The sequence below is a fragment of the Podarcis tiliguerta genome (genome assembly GCF_965153285.1).
Source record: "Podarcis tiliguerta genome assembly, chromosome: 4".
Lineage (NCBI taxonomy): Eukaryota > Metazoa > Chordata > Lepidosauria > Squamata > Lacertidae > Podarcis > Podarcis tiliguerta.
This window is the reverse complement of record NC_139537.1, coordinates 18,957,582-18,973,716: the sequence shown is the minus strand read 5'-3', so window position 1 is coordinate 18,973,716 and position 16,135 is coordinate 18,957,582. Positions and strand designations below refer to the sequence as shown.

Genomic DNA, 16,135 nt, shown 5'->3' with positions numbered 1-16,135 from the left:
AATGCACCCTAGGTGAAACTTCCCTTGTGGAAAACGCAGCTGGATCGCTGACACGTAGGGGTCTATCAACAAAGTTCTATACTGGCTGCCGATTTAAGATGTTACTATTGGTTTGCTAGCAATTCATGGATCGCCTTACACTAACACGGCTGTTTGATCATTTCAGTCTGCAGAACTTGCAATTTTTTACAAGTGTGACACTATCTCTGTCAAGTGTTTGCGAGGGGCTGCCCCATTTTTGTGGCAGGACCTGAGCTCTAAAAATCCCTGACTGTTGACATTAGGCATTACTATGCTCTTTCAGAAACCTGTTAAAAGTCTCTAATCACCCTCCCTAATTAAAGCCCAAATTTAATCTCTCGGAAACAAGTAACATGACATATTCGCCAACATTTCTCCTATGAAAATAGGGACATCCCATTCCATGATGATAATTTTACCCCACACATCTTACTGGGTTGCCCCAGCCACTCTGGGCAACTTCCAACATATGAAAACATAATAAAACATTAAACTTTTAAAAACACACCAAAAACCTTCCTTATACAGGATTGCCTTCAGACGGCTCAGGGGTCGAATAGCTCCATACCCACCAACATTTATCCAATGAAAATAGGGAAAATAGGAAAAGCAGGACATTCAGGGATCAAATCAGAAACTGGGATGGCTTCTCTAAATCAGGGATGTCCCTGGAAAATAGGGGCACTTGGAGGGTCTGCCATTACCACTCCACAACAATCTGTATATTATTTCTTGCATTGGCAAAAACTTTTCATGTGAGTTACACTATATCCCCACACAACAAAAAAGGCAATTACCAGGCATGGTTTGCAATGTGCCAGTCAGGCCTAGAAGCCTTAGTTGCTCCTCTGTGTGAAATGTACACGTGTACGCACCAGCTGTGTGTGTTGCGTTTGCACTGGCACACAGAATAGGCTAGTTTATGGGATGGCGGGGGCAGTGGGCGGACAGTCAGTCAGTCACACTTTTGGTGTGTGCGCTTGGCCCATTTTAAAGGTGTCGTTTAATCAGCTTACAAGGTCAAGGGATAGCAAAGGTGGAAGAAACAAAGATATGAAATACAAATCCATGCCTAGGACAGGGTTTGCCAAACTTTTTGGACCAGAGGGCACATTTGGGATTTTTGAGGAAATGCTGTGGGTGCCAGGCGTAACATGGCTGCCCTGGGGTGTGTGGCGTAGCACAAAATGGCTCCCCTTTTCTGAGTCAGACCTTTGGTCCACCTAGCTCAGTGCTGTCTACCTGGACTGGCAGCAGCTCTTCATGGTTTGACAGGGGACATTCCCAGCCCTACTGGGGTCAAAACAGGGAGTTTCTGCATGCCAAGCAGATGCCCTCAAGTTCTTTTTGTGGGCTTTCCTGCTGGGCCTCTGAGGGAACAGGAATCTGCCCTAGATAAGCCTTTGGAATGATCCAATAGGGTTTTTTCTTATCTTTTTACGTAAGACCCTAAGGAGAACCTCCTGGATCAGGCCCAGGGCCCATCTAGTCCAGCATCCTGTTCTCACAGTGGCCAACCAGATCCCTATGGGAAACCCTGCATCTTCTGAAGGCAGACTAAGGGGTGCAGTAAGTCTTAGGAGCTTGGTTATTACAGTGGTACCTCGGGTTACAGATGCTTCAGGTTACAGACGCTTCAGGTTACAGACTCTGCTAACCCAGAAATAGTACCTCGGGTTAAGAACTTTGCTTCAGGATGAGAACAGAAATCGCACGGCAGCAGCGGGAGGCCCCCATTAGCTAAAGTGGTACCTCAGGTTAAGAACAGTTTCAGGTTAAGAACGGACCTCCAGAACGAATTAAGTTCTTAACCAGAGGTACCACTGTATAAGTTTGGGAGACACTGACACAGATAAAACCTAATCAGTTCAGTGGGAAAGAAGGACAGTTTGTTTAAAGTGGCAGCCTGTCTGAAGAAAGCAGTAGCACTAACAGCTAGGCCTGGTTAGGCCAACGTGCCCAGACCTGAAGTTTCACCTTTGGCTGTTTGTTCATGCAACATTTGGTTCACAAAAGTACATCTGAAGGGAAGGGCGTCCTCCTGAAATATGTTGTTGCCCATCTCCTTTGTCAGCTGTGCAAGAGGGGGGAAAGCAAATAAATGGAAACATAGCTCAGTAGACGGCTCAGAGGGTTAGTGTGCCTTAAAACCGCTTTGGGCAAAGGCCTGCCTGGCAAAATCAAAAACAGGCTGAGCATGTCTTTAAAGCACAAATGCAGGTGTCAACAAACCCATGCAGGGGTTTGTGGACAAGCTGAGAGCCTAGTGACCCTTTTGGCTTTCCACCATCTAACTGCCCTCCCAGATGGCTTTGCACATTAATTCATGGCAATAGGTGCCTGCAAGCTGAACGAGGATGTTGCAGACCACGGCTTTATCAAGTTCCCAGTCTCTCCTTCATCGCTCTCCTGCTCTGTGAATCCAACCTGCTGTTGCCTGGTTAGGTGCATAACTTCCTGCTGTGCATCCCTGCCTTTGCAGCCCCATCTGAAAAAATAAATCTGCTGTACCTGTTCCACTGGAAGACGACCAAGCTTTCTCGCACGGTGACAATACCTACAGAACCCAGCCCTTTCCTGGATTTGTGGTTTCTAGAACAAATGTGTTTCAAGTCAAGAGGAAAATGCACTTACTGCAATATAGCTTCCTGAAACTTTGTACCACAGGGATGTCAACCAGTGGCCCTCCAGCTCCCCTGTTGATGGGAACTGGAGCCTAAAAACAAAGAAACCAAGCCTTATGAGGAACGGTTTAGGGAATGGGGTATGTTTAACCTGGAAAAGAGGAGACTCAGAGGAGGTATGATAGCCACCTTCAAATATCTCAAGGGTTGTCACATGGAAGAGGAAACAGGCTTGTATTCTTCTTCTGCTCTGGAGGGTAGGACCCGAACCCTAGGGCTTCAAGTCACATGAACGGAGATTCTGACTAAGGAAGAATGTTTTGACAGTAAGAGCAGTTCAACAGTGGAACGGGCTCCCTCAAGAGGTGGTGGACTCTCCTTCCTTGTAAGTTTTTAAGAAGAGGTTGGATGGCCATCTGTCATGGATGCTTTGGTTGAGATTCCTGCATTGCAGGGGGTTGGACTAGATGACCCTTGGGGTCTCTTCCAACTCATTTTATGATTCTGTGAACATCTGGAGGGCTCTAGCTCTGCCTTAGGACGTGTGAGAAGCAGCCCTTTTCTAGCTGAGGTGGCTACTTGGGTCACTTGGTGGGACCTTCTATCTCCATCACATAAACAATGGCAACCAACCCTGATGGCTTTGTCCTGCATCTACCATTGGAGGCAGAATGCTCCTGAATACCAGGACCTGCAGCTGTGCAGAGTCCTGTTGTGCTCAGGTCCCATTTGCAGACTTCCTAGGAGAACAGGACAAGATGGACCGCTGGCCCGATCCCACAGGCTCCTTCTTGTTTCGTATGTCATACTTCAGCTGCATTTTCCATGGGTTCACCTCCTCCCAGTCAGAACACAACGAAGCAGAGCACACCCTAAAAGGCAGTGTGCTTTTTGACAAAATCTCTCCCGCTATAAATCTGGAAGCCTTCTTGGTACACGGCTCGGCCGTCCACTTGAAAAAGCCACACACGCTTGTTGTGCTGAAATTTTTTAATAGCCCCACAGTTCTTGCCAGGCCTGTCAGCGAAGCAGCAAGTTTTACAACTCTGTTGCTGTGCAACCAGATAGATGTCAGCTTGCTAGTGTGTTCTGTTTTGTCTGAACCAGAATTCTTGGCAGAGGCTGTCTGGCCGCCCCATCCCAAATTCAGCCATGAGCTTCTTTGGTCGAAGCGCCTCTGGATAGGCGCTTCCAAAGCAGGAAGGACCTCATAGGAAGCGGGGAGTGGGGGGGGGGTGAGAAGTGCCAGTAAAGAGGTCCAGAGTAACTGGCTTTCCACAAGAGCTGCTCTGTGCCAGTATGTGGAACATCAGTCTAGTCGACATCTGGCATGCAGGTGCCAGGCACCTCTGAAAACAGAATCACTTGATAAACCAAACATCTGGAAGTCTCCCTAGAAAAACATCTGCATCTCCAAACACAGTCAGATCTCTCCCCCCCCCCCTTAATAGTTATGTTAAAACCCAATTAAAATGCAGTCAGGAATGGAAGTCAGGAATGCAGAAGAAAGAGCATCTCACATTTTTCTTTTAAAAGTTACAAATTCTGTGCCTAGAATTCATTGTGCTATGTCATTTGCATACATGTAGTTATCATAAAGTTCTTATTCATAATTTGAAGAACTGGCGAAGAATTGGGGGGGGGGGGGTTGAGGAAACGGATCCCATGCAGAAATATTTTTTTAACTTCTTTCTCAATTGCTTTTCAAGGCTGGAAACTTCCCAAGGCAGTTTTCAATAATAAAAGCGAACATACCATTTCGTAGAATCGTAGAATTGCAGAGTTGGAAGGAATCTCAGCTAAAACAGCCATGACAGGTGGCCACCCAACCTCTGCTTAAAAAAGCATTCCAAATACCGTATATTGTTGTTATTGCTATATTTAGATTAATAGAATATAATACAATGCCAGACACTGAACATTTGAAGTGAAATAGCCTGTTTAAAAGGTAAGGTGGCTACTGGAAAATGCAATTACGAACTTAGCCAAGCCCCCAAAATGTAGGAAATCCTGGTTGAGACTGACAGGCAATGGCTCTGCAGCGTTTTGGGCAAGGGTCTCTCCTAGTCCTATATGGAGATGCCAGCGACTGAAACTGGGGGTGAGCTATGGCCTCCCCTCCCCTAATTTAAGTTAAACCAGGATGAACCCAGGAGCAGCATGTGAAATTAACAGCCAGATAAAACAAATAGGCCACAATTGATGGAGCCAGTTGTATAATACCTCTAAATACGACAAATAAAAACATAACAAGAAATGCTTGCAGAAACCTTACAGGACAGACACTACTCAGATAGGGCACATCCTAAGTAATATGATTATGTAGAGCAAGTAATGCTTCTGAGCTGGGCATCTTTAAAACTGCCCACAGGAGCAAGAGCAGAGGTATTCCTTTTGCTGCAGATGTGTTTACCGTATTTTTCGCTCTATATGACGCACCAGACCACAAGACGCACCTAGTTTTTTGGAGGAGGAAAACAAGAAAAAAAATATTCTGAATCTCAGAAGCCAGAACAGCAAGAGGGATTGCTGTGCAGTGAAAGCAGCTATCTCTCTTGCTGTTCCGGCTTCTGGGATAGCTGCGCAGCCTGAATTTGCTCCATAAAACGCACACACATTTCCTCTTACTTTTTAGGAGGGAAAAAGTAAGTCTTATAGAGCAAAAAATACAGTACTTTGAGATTTCAAACGGGGGTGTGGTCAACAGACTAAGGACTTGGGAGAGGCACTTTTTTCATGTTGCTTCTTATTCCAAGTTAATGAAAACAAATGTCACCATAATCTAGGGTGTTAGTCATGCAATTGTCGACAGTTTTATTTACCCTGATAAGGTTTCAAATTATTTAAGGCCTTCCTGCAACTCAGCTGAACGTCCTACTCCCCTCAAAAGACACACCAATAGCAAGGCTGATGTCATAAACGTGATGGTCAACCACGTAAGGTTTCAATGTGATGAATTCTGGAAAGAAAAACATAGAATCTTAGAGAGATCTTAAGAGACTGTCTAATCTAACGGTCTCCCAGAGCTGGAAATCCACTGCAGACATCCAACCTTTGCTTAAAAAAAATCTCTAAAGGCGGTGGCAGTCAGTCCTACTATTGAAGCAGCACATACTGTCAAGAAGTTGTTCTTCGCAGTACTGAAGAGTTGAAAGGGACCCTGTCTAATTCCTTTTTATTGTAAAAGTTACCACCCACAATGCTGGAAAATTGGGCAGGGTGGGAGTGGGGGAATTCTCATACTGGAAAAGGCCCAAAACAGGCGCTGCACAGGAGATGGCCAATGTTTGTAGCTGTAGGTGGTGGTCTGCTCTGCAGTCCGTGGTCCAAGGAGACAAAACAAGCCAGCTCCACAATGCATTGGGCTGCAGGCTTGCACACAAACCATATGCCTGGCTGCCTGCGGCAGGTAAGGATTTCCCCCAGCAAGGATGAGAGGAAACTTTTCGAGCCGCTGGCTACTCTTTTCTGGTAATAAAGAGCTAACCCAAGTGGGTTGTGTTTTGGTCAAAGGCAAGGTGCCAGTTCCTGAAAACTGAAGATGTGGGGAGAGGGGTCTTGTGCTCAGGTCCTGCTCATGGATTTTCCATGGGCATCTAGTTGACCACTGTGCGAACAGGCTGCTAGACTAGAAGGGCCACTGGCCTGATCCTGCAAACCTCTTCTTACATTCTTATTTGCAAAGCTACTTGAAGCTATGTAGCATTGAGGGCTTCACATGGGCTGTAACACACCACTTCAAGGATCCCGTCATGTACCACTAAGCATATGAACATATTATATATAATATTCAAAAGAACTGCAAGATTGAAGTGGGGAATAATTTAATGATTAAATACTACAAGTATTTAAGTATTATATATTATATATATACAAGTATTACACACACACTCTTAAATTACACACACACAGACACACACACACACACACACACACACTTAAATTATTGTAACCTGCCCTGGGGCTTTCTGTTGAAGGGCAGGTAAGAACTCAAAATAATTATGAGCCTTCCTGGATCAAGCAGTCTAGTCCAGGACTACATTCCTACAGTGGTCAGCCAGATGCCAATGGGAAACCAGAAAGCAACACGTGAGTGTAACTGTCCTCTCCCGACTTGTGAGTCCGTCAGCAACCGGTATTCAGAGTAAACCACCAACATGAGAAAATACAGTGGACGCTCGGATTGCAAACATGATCCGTATGGGAAGCATGTTCGCAACTTGCAGCGTCGTGTCTGCGCACGCACGGGTTGCGGTTCTGCACAAGCGTTGAAACCCGGAAGTAACCCGTTCCGGCACTTCCAGGTTTGGCACCATGCACAACCCGAAATTGCGCAACCCGAAGCGCCTGCAACCTGAGGTATGACTGTAATACATGTATCCCAGGTATTAAGCGTTCTGAGGAACACTGACACAGACTGAGAATTGGTAATTAAAAAGGGAACGCTAGACTGCCCATGCTTGAAGATCTGAAGTCTTCCTCCAAAAACGTTCCCTATTGGAACTATGTAATGCAATAAAGGAGAGGACTTATTCAGTGGTGGTGACCTGCTTTCCAGCTGCTTCCCCATACAGTGATACCTTGGGTTAAGTACTTAATTCGTTACAGAGGCCCGTTCTTAACCTGAAACTGTTCTTAACCTGAAGCACCACTTTAGCTAATGGGGCCTCCTGCTGCCGCCGGAGCATGATTTCTGTTCTTATCCTGAAGCAAAGTTCTTAACCTGAGGTAATATTTCTGGGTTAGTAGAGTCTATAACCTGAAGCGTATGTAACCTGAAGCGTATGTAACCCAAGGTACCACTGTATTAAGTTTAATAGTGCAGTTTTAGAGCTTTTTGTTGTTTAGTGCCATGGAATCTATTGAATTTAAAGTATGATATAAAAAAATACAAGCAAAACTGGGAAACGCACTAAACATTGTTTAACACCCCCCCCCCCAAACGATGTTACGAACATCATAACCCTTGGGCTGAAATATGGTCTTCTGCTGACTTTGCTGGTATCTGCTGTTCACACCACTCGATATGAGGAAAGCTCTGAACACGGCACATATGCGCTGCTAGACGAGGATGGTGTCTGGGAAAAAATCTTAATTTTCTTTCCCTCTCCCCCCAATAAAATACCTTTATTGGTTGCAAAGTTGATTTCTGCCACCTGTGGAGAAAACATTGGCATAACGGCCAGAGTTTTACTTGTCCTTGGTCAAAGAGGCCTTATCCAAAGACTTGCATGTGTGCATGTACTGCCCCCCCCCCCCAAGCCAATGAGGCTGGGCTGGCTGATTGTACAATATAAAAATGGTGACTGCCAGCAAACAGTTTATAGAATTTGACAAACATGGATATGTAAAATTTGATTGCTTTTTTATAAAAAAAGTATTAAACGTCTAAGGATTCTGCATTAGCTGTAAAGACCTGGTACAAAATTCCTCGTGCGTCTGCATTACGGTATGTTTAAATGTGGAAAAACCAAACAAGACACTGTAAGCGCAAAGTATATATTTATATCATGTAAAACAAAAGAGCAACGGGGAAAAAACGTATTACATAAAAGAAAATGTAACAGAATTTACTACGGTACCTAACAGAGGCATGCTCTATAAAGAAAATATAACATTCATAACTTTATATATATTTGCAAAAGTTGAGTTTCAGAGTTCTCTAATAGAAAACATTTTAAAATATGGAAGTTTTTCACCCTAAAGTGTCGTTTTAGACACACACACGCACACGCACACCTGCATCTTGTATAAAAAAAATCCCACTATGATTGCAAGTGAAGTCGTTTTAATATGGATTCTCCAGATGTGCAAAAACTAAGTTACCGTTAATCACTCCAAAATTGCCTTTTCACCTTTTGCATTGCTTGAGCTCCAACACTGATTGGTACAATTTTTGATCCATATGATTTATAGAAACAGTACACATTCCAAAGAAGTTATGCTGTCAGACATACACAAGAATTCATAAGCTTCCATTGCAATCTGAACATAACTGTACTTTAAAAAAATCTCGAAGCTATAAAGTTAGGACAGTGATCTGTTTAAATATATACACCAATCAATACAAAATACTACTCATAACACTTTTCTTCCTTCCTTTCTCTTTCTTTCTTTCTTTCTGCATTTCAATACACACACAAAAGCTAAGCCACTCTGTCAAGTGATCAATCTGAATAAAAATCTAGACTGGCTTGTTTTTCTTCTCCTGTTAACGGTACAAATAATCTCTAAGGCACATTTCCCATCGAATGAAGAGGCTTATAAGGTAACTTGCGTTAAGTACTACATAAACGGTTTAGTGTTAAGAGAAATTCAAGAATTCCCAGTTTTATGTCGGTACCTCTCCAGCAGTGCTACTCGAATACAGTATAAGCTGTGTAGTGTATGTACAGCAAGGAAAAAAATAACAATTAAAAAGTCCCAACCTTAAAGCTGTGACCAAGAAAAGCAAACAGAAACTGTTTCTGTGCACTTCTATGCAATACCCAGGATAGGAATTCAGCAATTTCTACTTGAGGCTCAAAACAGATATAAGTGGTCCTCCAATATCTGGATATAAATGAGCTCACCGAAAAGCAGGAACGCTCAATGTCCAACTTCTCTTCATTTATACAACTGCTAAAGTCCAATTATATTTTGTGTCAGTTTGCCTTTTGAAAGGATCTTTGGAAAAATGTGGGGAGACTAGGAATAAAGGAATCCTCTTAATGGGAGTGCGATGTGTTCTTACAACTATGTCACAAGTAATGACTTAGGAGTTAACATGATGTTGCGGAAGGGAGCCATTGAGCCTCTTGGCCAAAGCTTCGCTTTTAGGTTTCATCCCACACGTCAGCTAGGGAGTGGGGTATAATGAACCTAGGAGATATTGCTGACATTAAAACTTAACACGCAAAGTTTCAGCCTGAACGGTCTTTTGATGGCCAGGTTATAAACCCTTGAAAATAAGGACAATGAATGAATGGGAATGTTGAAAGATCCAGATGGTACTAGCTGGTGCCAACGCATTACGGAAAAAACCAAAACTTCATAGCTTATACTGTAACATTGATTCATGCTCATTTTGTTCACTTAAAAATACTCTTTGGAAAACGTCACAATTCCTACAATCAACTTCGAGGACAATCATTTCTGGTAAAAATAGTTCATGGTTTCAAGATGTACTCGGCTCCTCGACTTCAGTGCTAATCTCTACTACTAAGATACACTACTACTTGCTCACGTTACAATCTAACACATATCTTTACAATCTTCTATATGCACCATGGGCTTATTCGTCAGTATGCTTCTGAATGCACCTTAACTTTTAGTGTTCATGTTGCTAGTGTTGTAAACTCAAGATGACAGTGCAGGTGATATCATAAAACTAACTATACGAAAGCATCTCAGTTTTTATCCATCAGGGACTTTAGAATCTCAAGCCACCAATTTCATCAACATTTTAAAAAGCTCTCTCAAAAATGGCAAGAGCTGTCCCGTGATGAAGAACCATAGTATACTTTTTTTTTTGCTGTGTTTAAAACTCATGATATAAAAGCCATACAGGTTGGTCACTTTTAAGCGGTAGTCCTAAAAACATTTTGATGGATGTAAATTCCTCTGAAATTATTGGCGCGAATAAGCGTATTTAGGAATAGTGTTCAGTAGGAGTTCCAACTTTTAAAATTTGCTTTGAATTCTGGTACAGGCACAAAAGATAAGCCACCGGTCCTTTAGTCTAATAATACATTCAAAGCTATCTTTTAAAAAGTTATAAGCAAAACATAGAACTATAGATATTCACTGGCTATCTGGCTATACTAGTTAGGTATAAAAAAAAGTCAACCATTTCAGACTTAAATAAGACTAGGTGAAGTCAGGAAATTTAGTTTTCATTATTTAAAAATATGAAACAAAAACCACAAAACTGAAAACAGTTAACTTCTTAACCTACTGCTATATATATATTTTTAAAAAGAAGGCCTAGAATTTGAAAAAAAAGCTAAAATAAGAGGCAACAATCAAGATTCTAATGATTTTTTTGTGTAAAATGAATCAATTATGGTGCCATAAAATGTGAACAAGCTAATAAAGAGAACTTTTAAGTAGATAATGATGGGCTTAATCCAATAGAAAAATCACTGCTGTGCATATTTCATTCCTTTCAACGTTGATCAAGCAGCCATAGTGTCTGATGGACTGTGCCCAATAGTAAGATCTCGGCCTTCTTCTGATCCTTATCTCCAAATCCGTATTGACTTCTATTCCATCAGATACATCATTTTTGGCTTACTGGACCAGTAAGTCATGTTGTTGTTTTTTGCAGCTTGCCACAGGCAAAAGAGCAAAACTCCAAGCAAAGCATAGCCAGCTACAAGAAAGGATGTGCAGAGTTGAATTCATAAAACATCTGCATTATTAGATAAAAGGGCATACAAAACAGATAGCAGGACAAAAGGAATGGCAGTCATCATCCAAAACAGGGCCCTCGCCACTTTCCCATCCTTCCCTCTCTCCATTACGACCATGTGGAACAGTAGTTGCAACAGCAAAAAAAAAAAAAAAGGATAAAACAAAACATCTAATTCTTCAGAGTCAACTGTGAAAGAGGTCAGCAGTAAAACAGCAGCGTTTGGACAAGGAGGAACAAAACATTGGATGAAAAAGAATCTGGAGTATTTTGTTCATTTACTTGTTTTCCTCTCTGATCATAAGCCAAGAAGCCGTTGCCGTACAGGCTTGTTTTCAACATCAGGTACGTGTCTTATCTCCTTAGATCCTTCCAAGATTTCAAACTCCATCTCCCTGAGGCCCCTATAACCAGGTAAGAAAACTTTCTTTATCTAGCTTGGTGGCTGCCAATACGGATTCCATGTCATTAAGGATGTCGGAACTCAAAGCCTCCTGTAGGCTTGGCATCAGTTCCTCTCCTTCTATATTCATTGCATCTCCTTCCAGCGTCCCAAGGTCCACGTTTGTCCCCGGAATGGCTTCAAGGTAATCTGGAAAGCGGTTCTGGTGGGAGGGTATGTTGCTTTGGTTGATAGTGTCACCTGGATGCAGAATGAATGCAAAACAGGAACATCACATTCACCGAAAGAAGAAGAAGAGAAGAGGTTGGATTTGATATCCCGCTTTATCACTAGCCGAAGGAGTCTCAAAGCAGCTAACATTCTCCTTTCCCTTCCTCCCCCACAACAAACACTCTGTGAGGTGAGTGGGGCTGAGAGACTTCAGAGAAGTGTGACTAGCCCAAGGTCACCCAGCAGCTGCATGTGGAGGAGTGGGGAATCGAACCCGGTTCACCAGATTATGAATCCACCACTCCTAACCACTACACCACACTGGAGATCATCTAACGTCATATGAGCTGGAGAAATTTGAGGAATTGGTCCCAACACGGAAGCCAGCGAGCTGCATCACATCTCCAAAGACTCTTGACTGACCCTTTCTCTTCATTAACCTTTGCACTCGACATATGGGCAACATAGGTTTTAAGAAAGATTAAAAAAAACAACCTCCAGTGGCCAGTCCTGGAGAAAAGGTAGTGGTGGACAACCTTTCTGGAAAGCAGCTTGTAAGAAAAGATTAAACTACAAGACAGCATGCAAATCCAGTACATAAGTGTGTGCCACCCTCCCCTAATTTATTGTGATTTTGCCGCTAGTCTACAACGGTATGTGCCAGTCCACTGCAGCCAGGCCATGGGCCTCCGGGCTGCTGTGGACAAACGCCACACATCCCTGCTGTCTTGTAGCACCAAGGGGCAGGCCATCTGCGCACCTGGCAGCAAATGCATAGGACAGGTATTTCCCACAGGGATGGTGGGAACCACTCTATGAGTAACAGACTCATATTCACAATTCAATCAAAGAGTCGCATCAACCTTAATATTAAATTATATACGATGCATTGCTTAAAAAATATTTTAAAAATATTTAAGCAAACAAACAAAAGCTAGAAGCAAGATTACCTACTGTAAACCTCCAGCAAAGGGTTAACCCACCTCCCTCCAAGGCAATTGCTAATTAATTAAACTGCTCTTACCATTAAAAACCTTTACATGTTCAACCGAAGCCCCCCGCCCCCCGTACCTTCAACCCATTGGATCTTGTCCCCTGGACCAGGGCAGGGCAACGGCATAAGAGAATTCTGACATTACCTAGAAGTGCAGTTTTTTCTCTCTCTCTCTTTCTCTGTTACTAGTCAGGCAAGCTACCAAAATTGAAAAAAAAAATCATCTCAAGATTTCGATTAGAAGGAAAGGATGCAAACCTGTATCCATTTCATCGACACTGTTGAGGAAGTCATCTGGAGTTCTGGGGACGCTGTAACTGCTCATGCTAAGGCCACTGTCTGTGCTCTCATCTCTCGAGTGGTAAGTTCCACTGTAAAGGGGAAATCATCTTAGTTTTAACCAAGAACGCTGAAGCACTCATTGCCCCAAAGCATAAAGGCAAGTTTAATTCTTCTCATGTTTTTTAAAAAAGACATTAGAAAAACAAAAAAGAAGTTTCTTTGGCTTCTCGGTTCTACACATAATATTCAATCCTGCAACAACAAAAGGACATGTATCCATGCCTAAATCTAACCCTGAGAAGGGTTCTAGTTACAGGTAGGTAGCCATCTTGGTCTGCCGCAGTCGAAACAAAATTAAAAAATTCCTTCCAGTAGCACCTTAGAGACCAACTAAGTTTGTTATTGGTATGAGCTTTTGTGTGCATGCACACTTCTTCAGACACACTGAAGCAGAAGTCACCAGACCCTTATATATAGTGGGAGGGTGGGGAGGGGTATTACTCAGAAGGGTGGTGGGGATGGGTGATTGGCTGATAGGTATGGTAAACCTGTTGACGACTGTTAACGACTGCAATTGGTCTTACAGGAAAAAGCAAGGGGTGAGATGGCTAAAAATAGCTTTATCATGTATAATGAGATAAGAATCCAATGTCTCTATTCAGACCACGTCTCTCCGTGGTTTTACGTTTGTTAATAAGTTGCAATTCAGCAACTTCTCTTTCCAGTCTATTTCTGAAATTCTTTTGTAATAAGGCAGCTACTTTGAGATCTTGTATAGAATGTCCTGGGAGATTGAAGTCTTCTCCTACTAGTTTCTCTGTCTTGTGAATCCTGATGTCAGATTTATGTCCATTTTTCCTTTGGCAGGTTTGGCCCGTTTGTCCAATATAGAGAGCTGAAGGGCACTGTTGGCATTTGATGGCATACACAATGTTAGAAGATGAGCAATTAAATAGTCCTGAGATGGTATGTTTGATGTTGTTGGAGCCAGTAATGGTGTTGTCCGGGTGTATGTGGCAGCAAAGTTGGCATCTGGGTTTATTGCAGGCTCTGGTACCAGTGTCCATGTTAAGTCTTCTTGTTGTTGTATTCTGGGTGAGGAGTTGTTTAAGATTGGGTGGCTGTCTGTAGGCAATGAAAGGTCTTCCTCCCAGAGAAGGGGAAATGTGGCTGGTAATTGGTGTGGGGACACAGGTCTCTTCCTGGGATCCTTAGGATATGCCAGCACTTTATGTATTTCCCTAAAAAATAATTGATATTTCACATATTCCAGACCTAAGTAGCACCCCCTCCAATTAAAAAAAAAGGTTCCCAAATGTGTGTATAACACACTTGAGACATGCGGGACACAGATTTCAAGTAACAAAAAGGCAGGTCCCTACAGGCCTGCACCAGGAATGCTCAGGCTTCAGGATGCTGTAGCAGAAGGAAAAGGAGACCAAGTCAGTGTGGCTTGGGAGTTATTTAACAAAGTGATTCTACTAGCGCAAGGACTTTAGGCTCCCCTTCCCTCTCATTTCCCATTCTTCCCCTAAATCTGTTCTGGGTTCCTCCCGCTTTCTGGTGCAGATAGGGGGACATGCGCGGAGAAGATGGACGGGAAGTTCTGTTGTGCGTCCGAACGTCCTTGCACTGGTGGAAGCATTTGGTCGGATGCCAGCCGAGAAGTGGGCAGTGTGCTTACTTTTGCTGCATAGAGGGGACAGAGCCAGTCTGCTGGGATCACCCCCTCCCACAGGACCCTAAAGAACGTATTGTGAGGCTGCCGCAACTCAGTGTAGCCCCACTTACAGTGATGGAGTGTGAAAAGCTGCCCAAAAGCCAAGCGGGAGAAGGAAGCAGTAGGAGAAAAGCATGCCATTCCCTCCTACATCTCCCAACTCTCAAATCCTTGCTTAGAGCCACCTGACAAGAGGGAGGGAGGGAGAGAAAGGAGGGAGGGAGGGAGGGAAAGGAGGTGGCAGAAAGAGAGAGAGAAAAGGGAAGACTCAACATCTCTTCGTAGAAAAAAAGGTCTGCTATCCCTGAACTAAATAATGCAAAAATGGCTTGTAGTCCTTTCAACGCACACATGAAATGCTGTAAACTACAATATCCACATTTATGCTCTGGAGTTATTGACCATAGCAGGAGTACATTGTAACATAGACCAGCGACAGAAAGTCTGCATATTCAGTCGTAATGAATATAATCTGCACATCCTGTGTGTGGGAAGGAAGATTAAGGCAACAATTTACACTGTCCTGGCATCTGGTACTGCCAACGTCCTATAGTCAATGAAATCGATTAGGCTGTTGAGACACCAGGAAGTTCTACTGAAATATATGCAAATGTGGTTATGACTGAGAAAACTTAAATCAGGCCTGTGAATGTCATGTCCTCGGTGTAAGACGTCAGGAGAAAACTTATATACATATATTCCCAGTTTTTCTGAGCTCCTGAAATCTATATATTTACCGTTTTCAAGCATATCTTTGCAACAATGAGGGCTAGGAACATTTTTTTTTAAAATTAGATGCACAAAACAGTTCACAAGGATCTATCTGAACAGGCTGCACAAATGAATGCCCCAAAAAAACCCTGTAAGCCTGTAAGCTCTGCAACGTGATATGTAAAAACCTTATCACTGTTTCCTCTGTAAATGCTACAAAGGATAAAAATAGAACCAGGGCTGCTGCAGAAACTCCTTAAAGTGAGCCCAACGTTAGATCTCATTGCTAAACTTTTGAAAAGCTTTTCTGAGTCAGTAATTCTAAACGGCTGTTCATCAATTGACTTGCGCCGGGGCAAACATGTTATGACTTTGAAGACGAACCCTTCCTACAAGTCTGAACAGTTGACTTCCTCCCGCAGGAGACAGCTTTTAATCCTCAACTTAAAAAACAAAGCAAAACAAAACAAAATCTGGACTTTCCATTTAAGGAAAGATTCATTTACAGCTGTGGTTCTTGGAAAAGACAGATGTTCCAAACAGACGATTACATGCACCAAACAGAATCTTTTTCTCTCTTTTTTTGCAAAGCAAAACCACCAATTGTAGTTACAGCTACTAACCTGTTAAGAAAAGGATCCGAACTATTTGTGGTCATTGTTCTCAGTTCTTGAGACATTCCAGGAGAGGACACTGGGTTTTGCGGAACTCCATCCTGTTCCATGCTGGGAAGCTGACTGCGAAGAGCCAATTCCTGCCGACCAAGTTGTAGCCGCGT

The 16,135-nt window shown here is 43.0% G+C and overlaps 1 protein-coding gene across 8 annotated transcripts in view; it reads right to left on the bottom strand.

Moving 5' to 3' along the window:
* Nucleotides 1-8,128: 8,128 nt before the first annotated feature.
* YAP1 (Yes1 associated transcriptional regulator) overlaps nucleotides 8,129-16,135 on the bottom strand; it is an 83,255-nt gene continuing 75,248 nt past the window's right edge. For all 8 annotated transcript variants that reach the window (XM_083436582.1, XM_083436580.1, XM_083436583.1 and 5 more), the window contains 3 exons: nucleotides 15,981-16,111; nucleotides 12,903-13,015; nucleotides 8,129-11,680 (listed from right to left, as the gene is read on the bottom strand). In XM_083436582.1, the coding sequence (XP_083292708.1) occupies nucleotides 11,442-11,680; nucleotides 12,903-13,015; nucleotides 15,981-16,111 (483 nt within the window). In that variant the 3' untranslated portion in view covers nucleotides 8,129-11,441. The remainder of the gene's footprint in view (nucleotides 11,681-12,902; nucleotides 13,016-15,980; nucleotides 16,112-16,135) is intronic.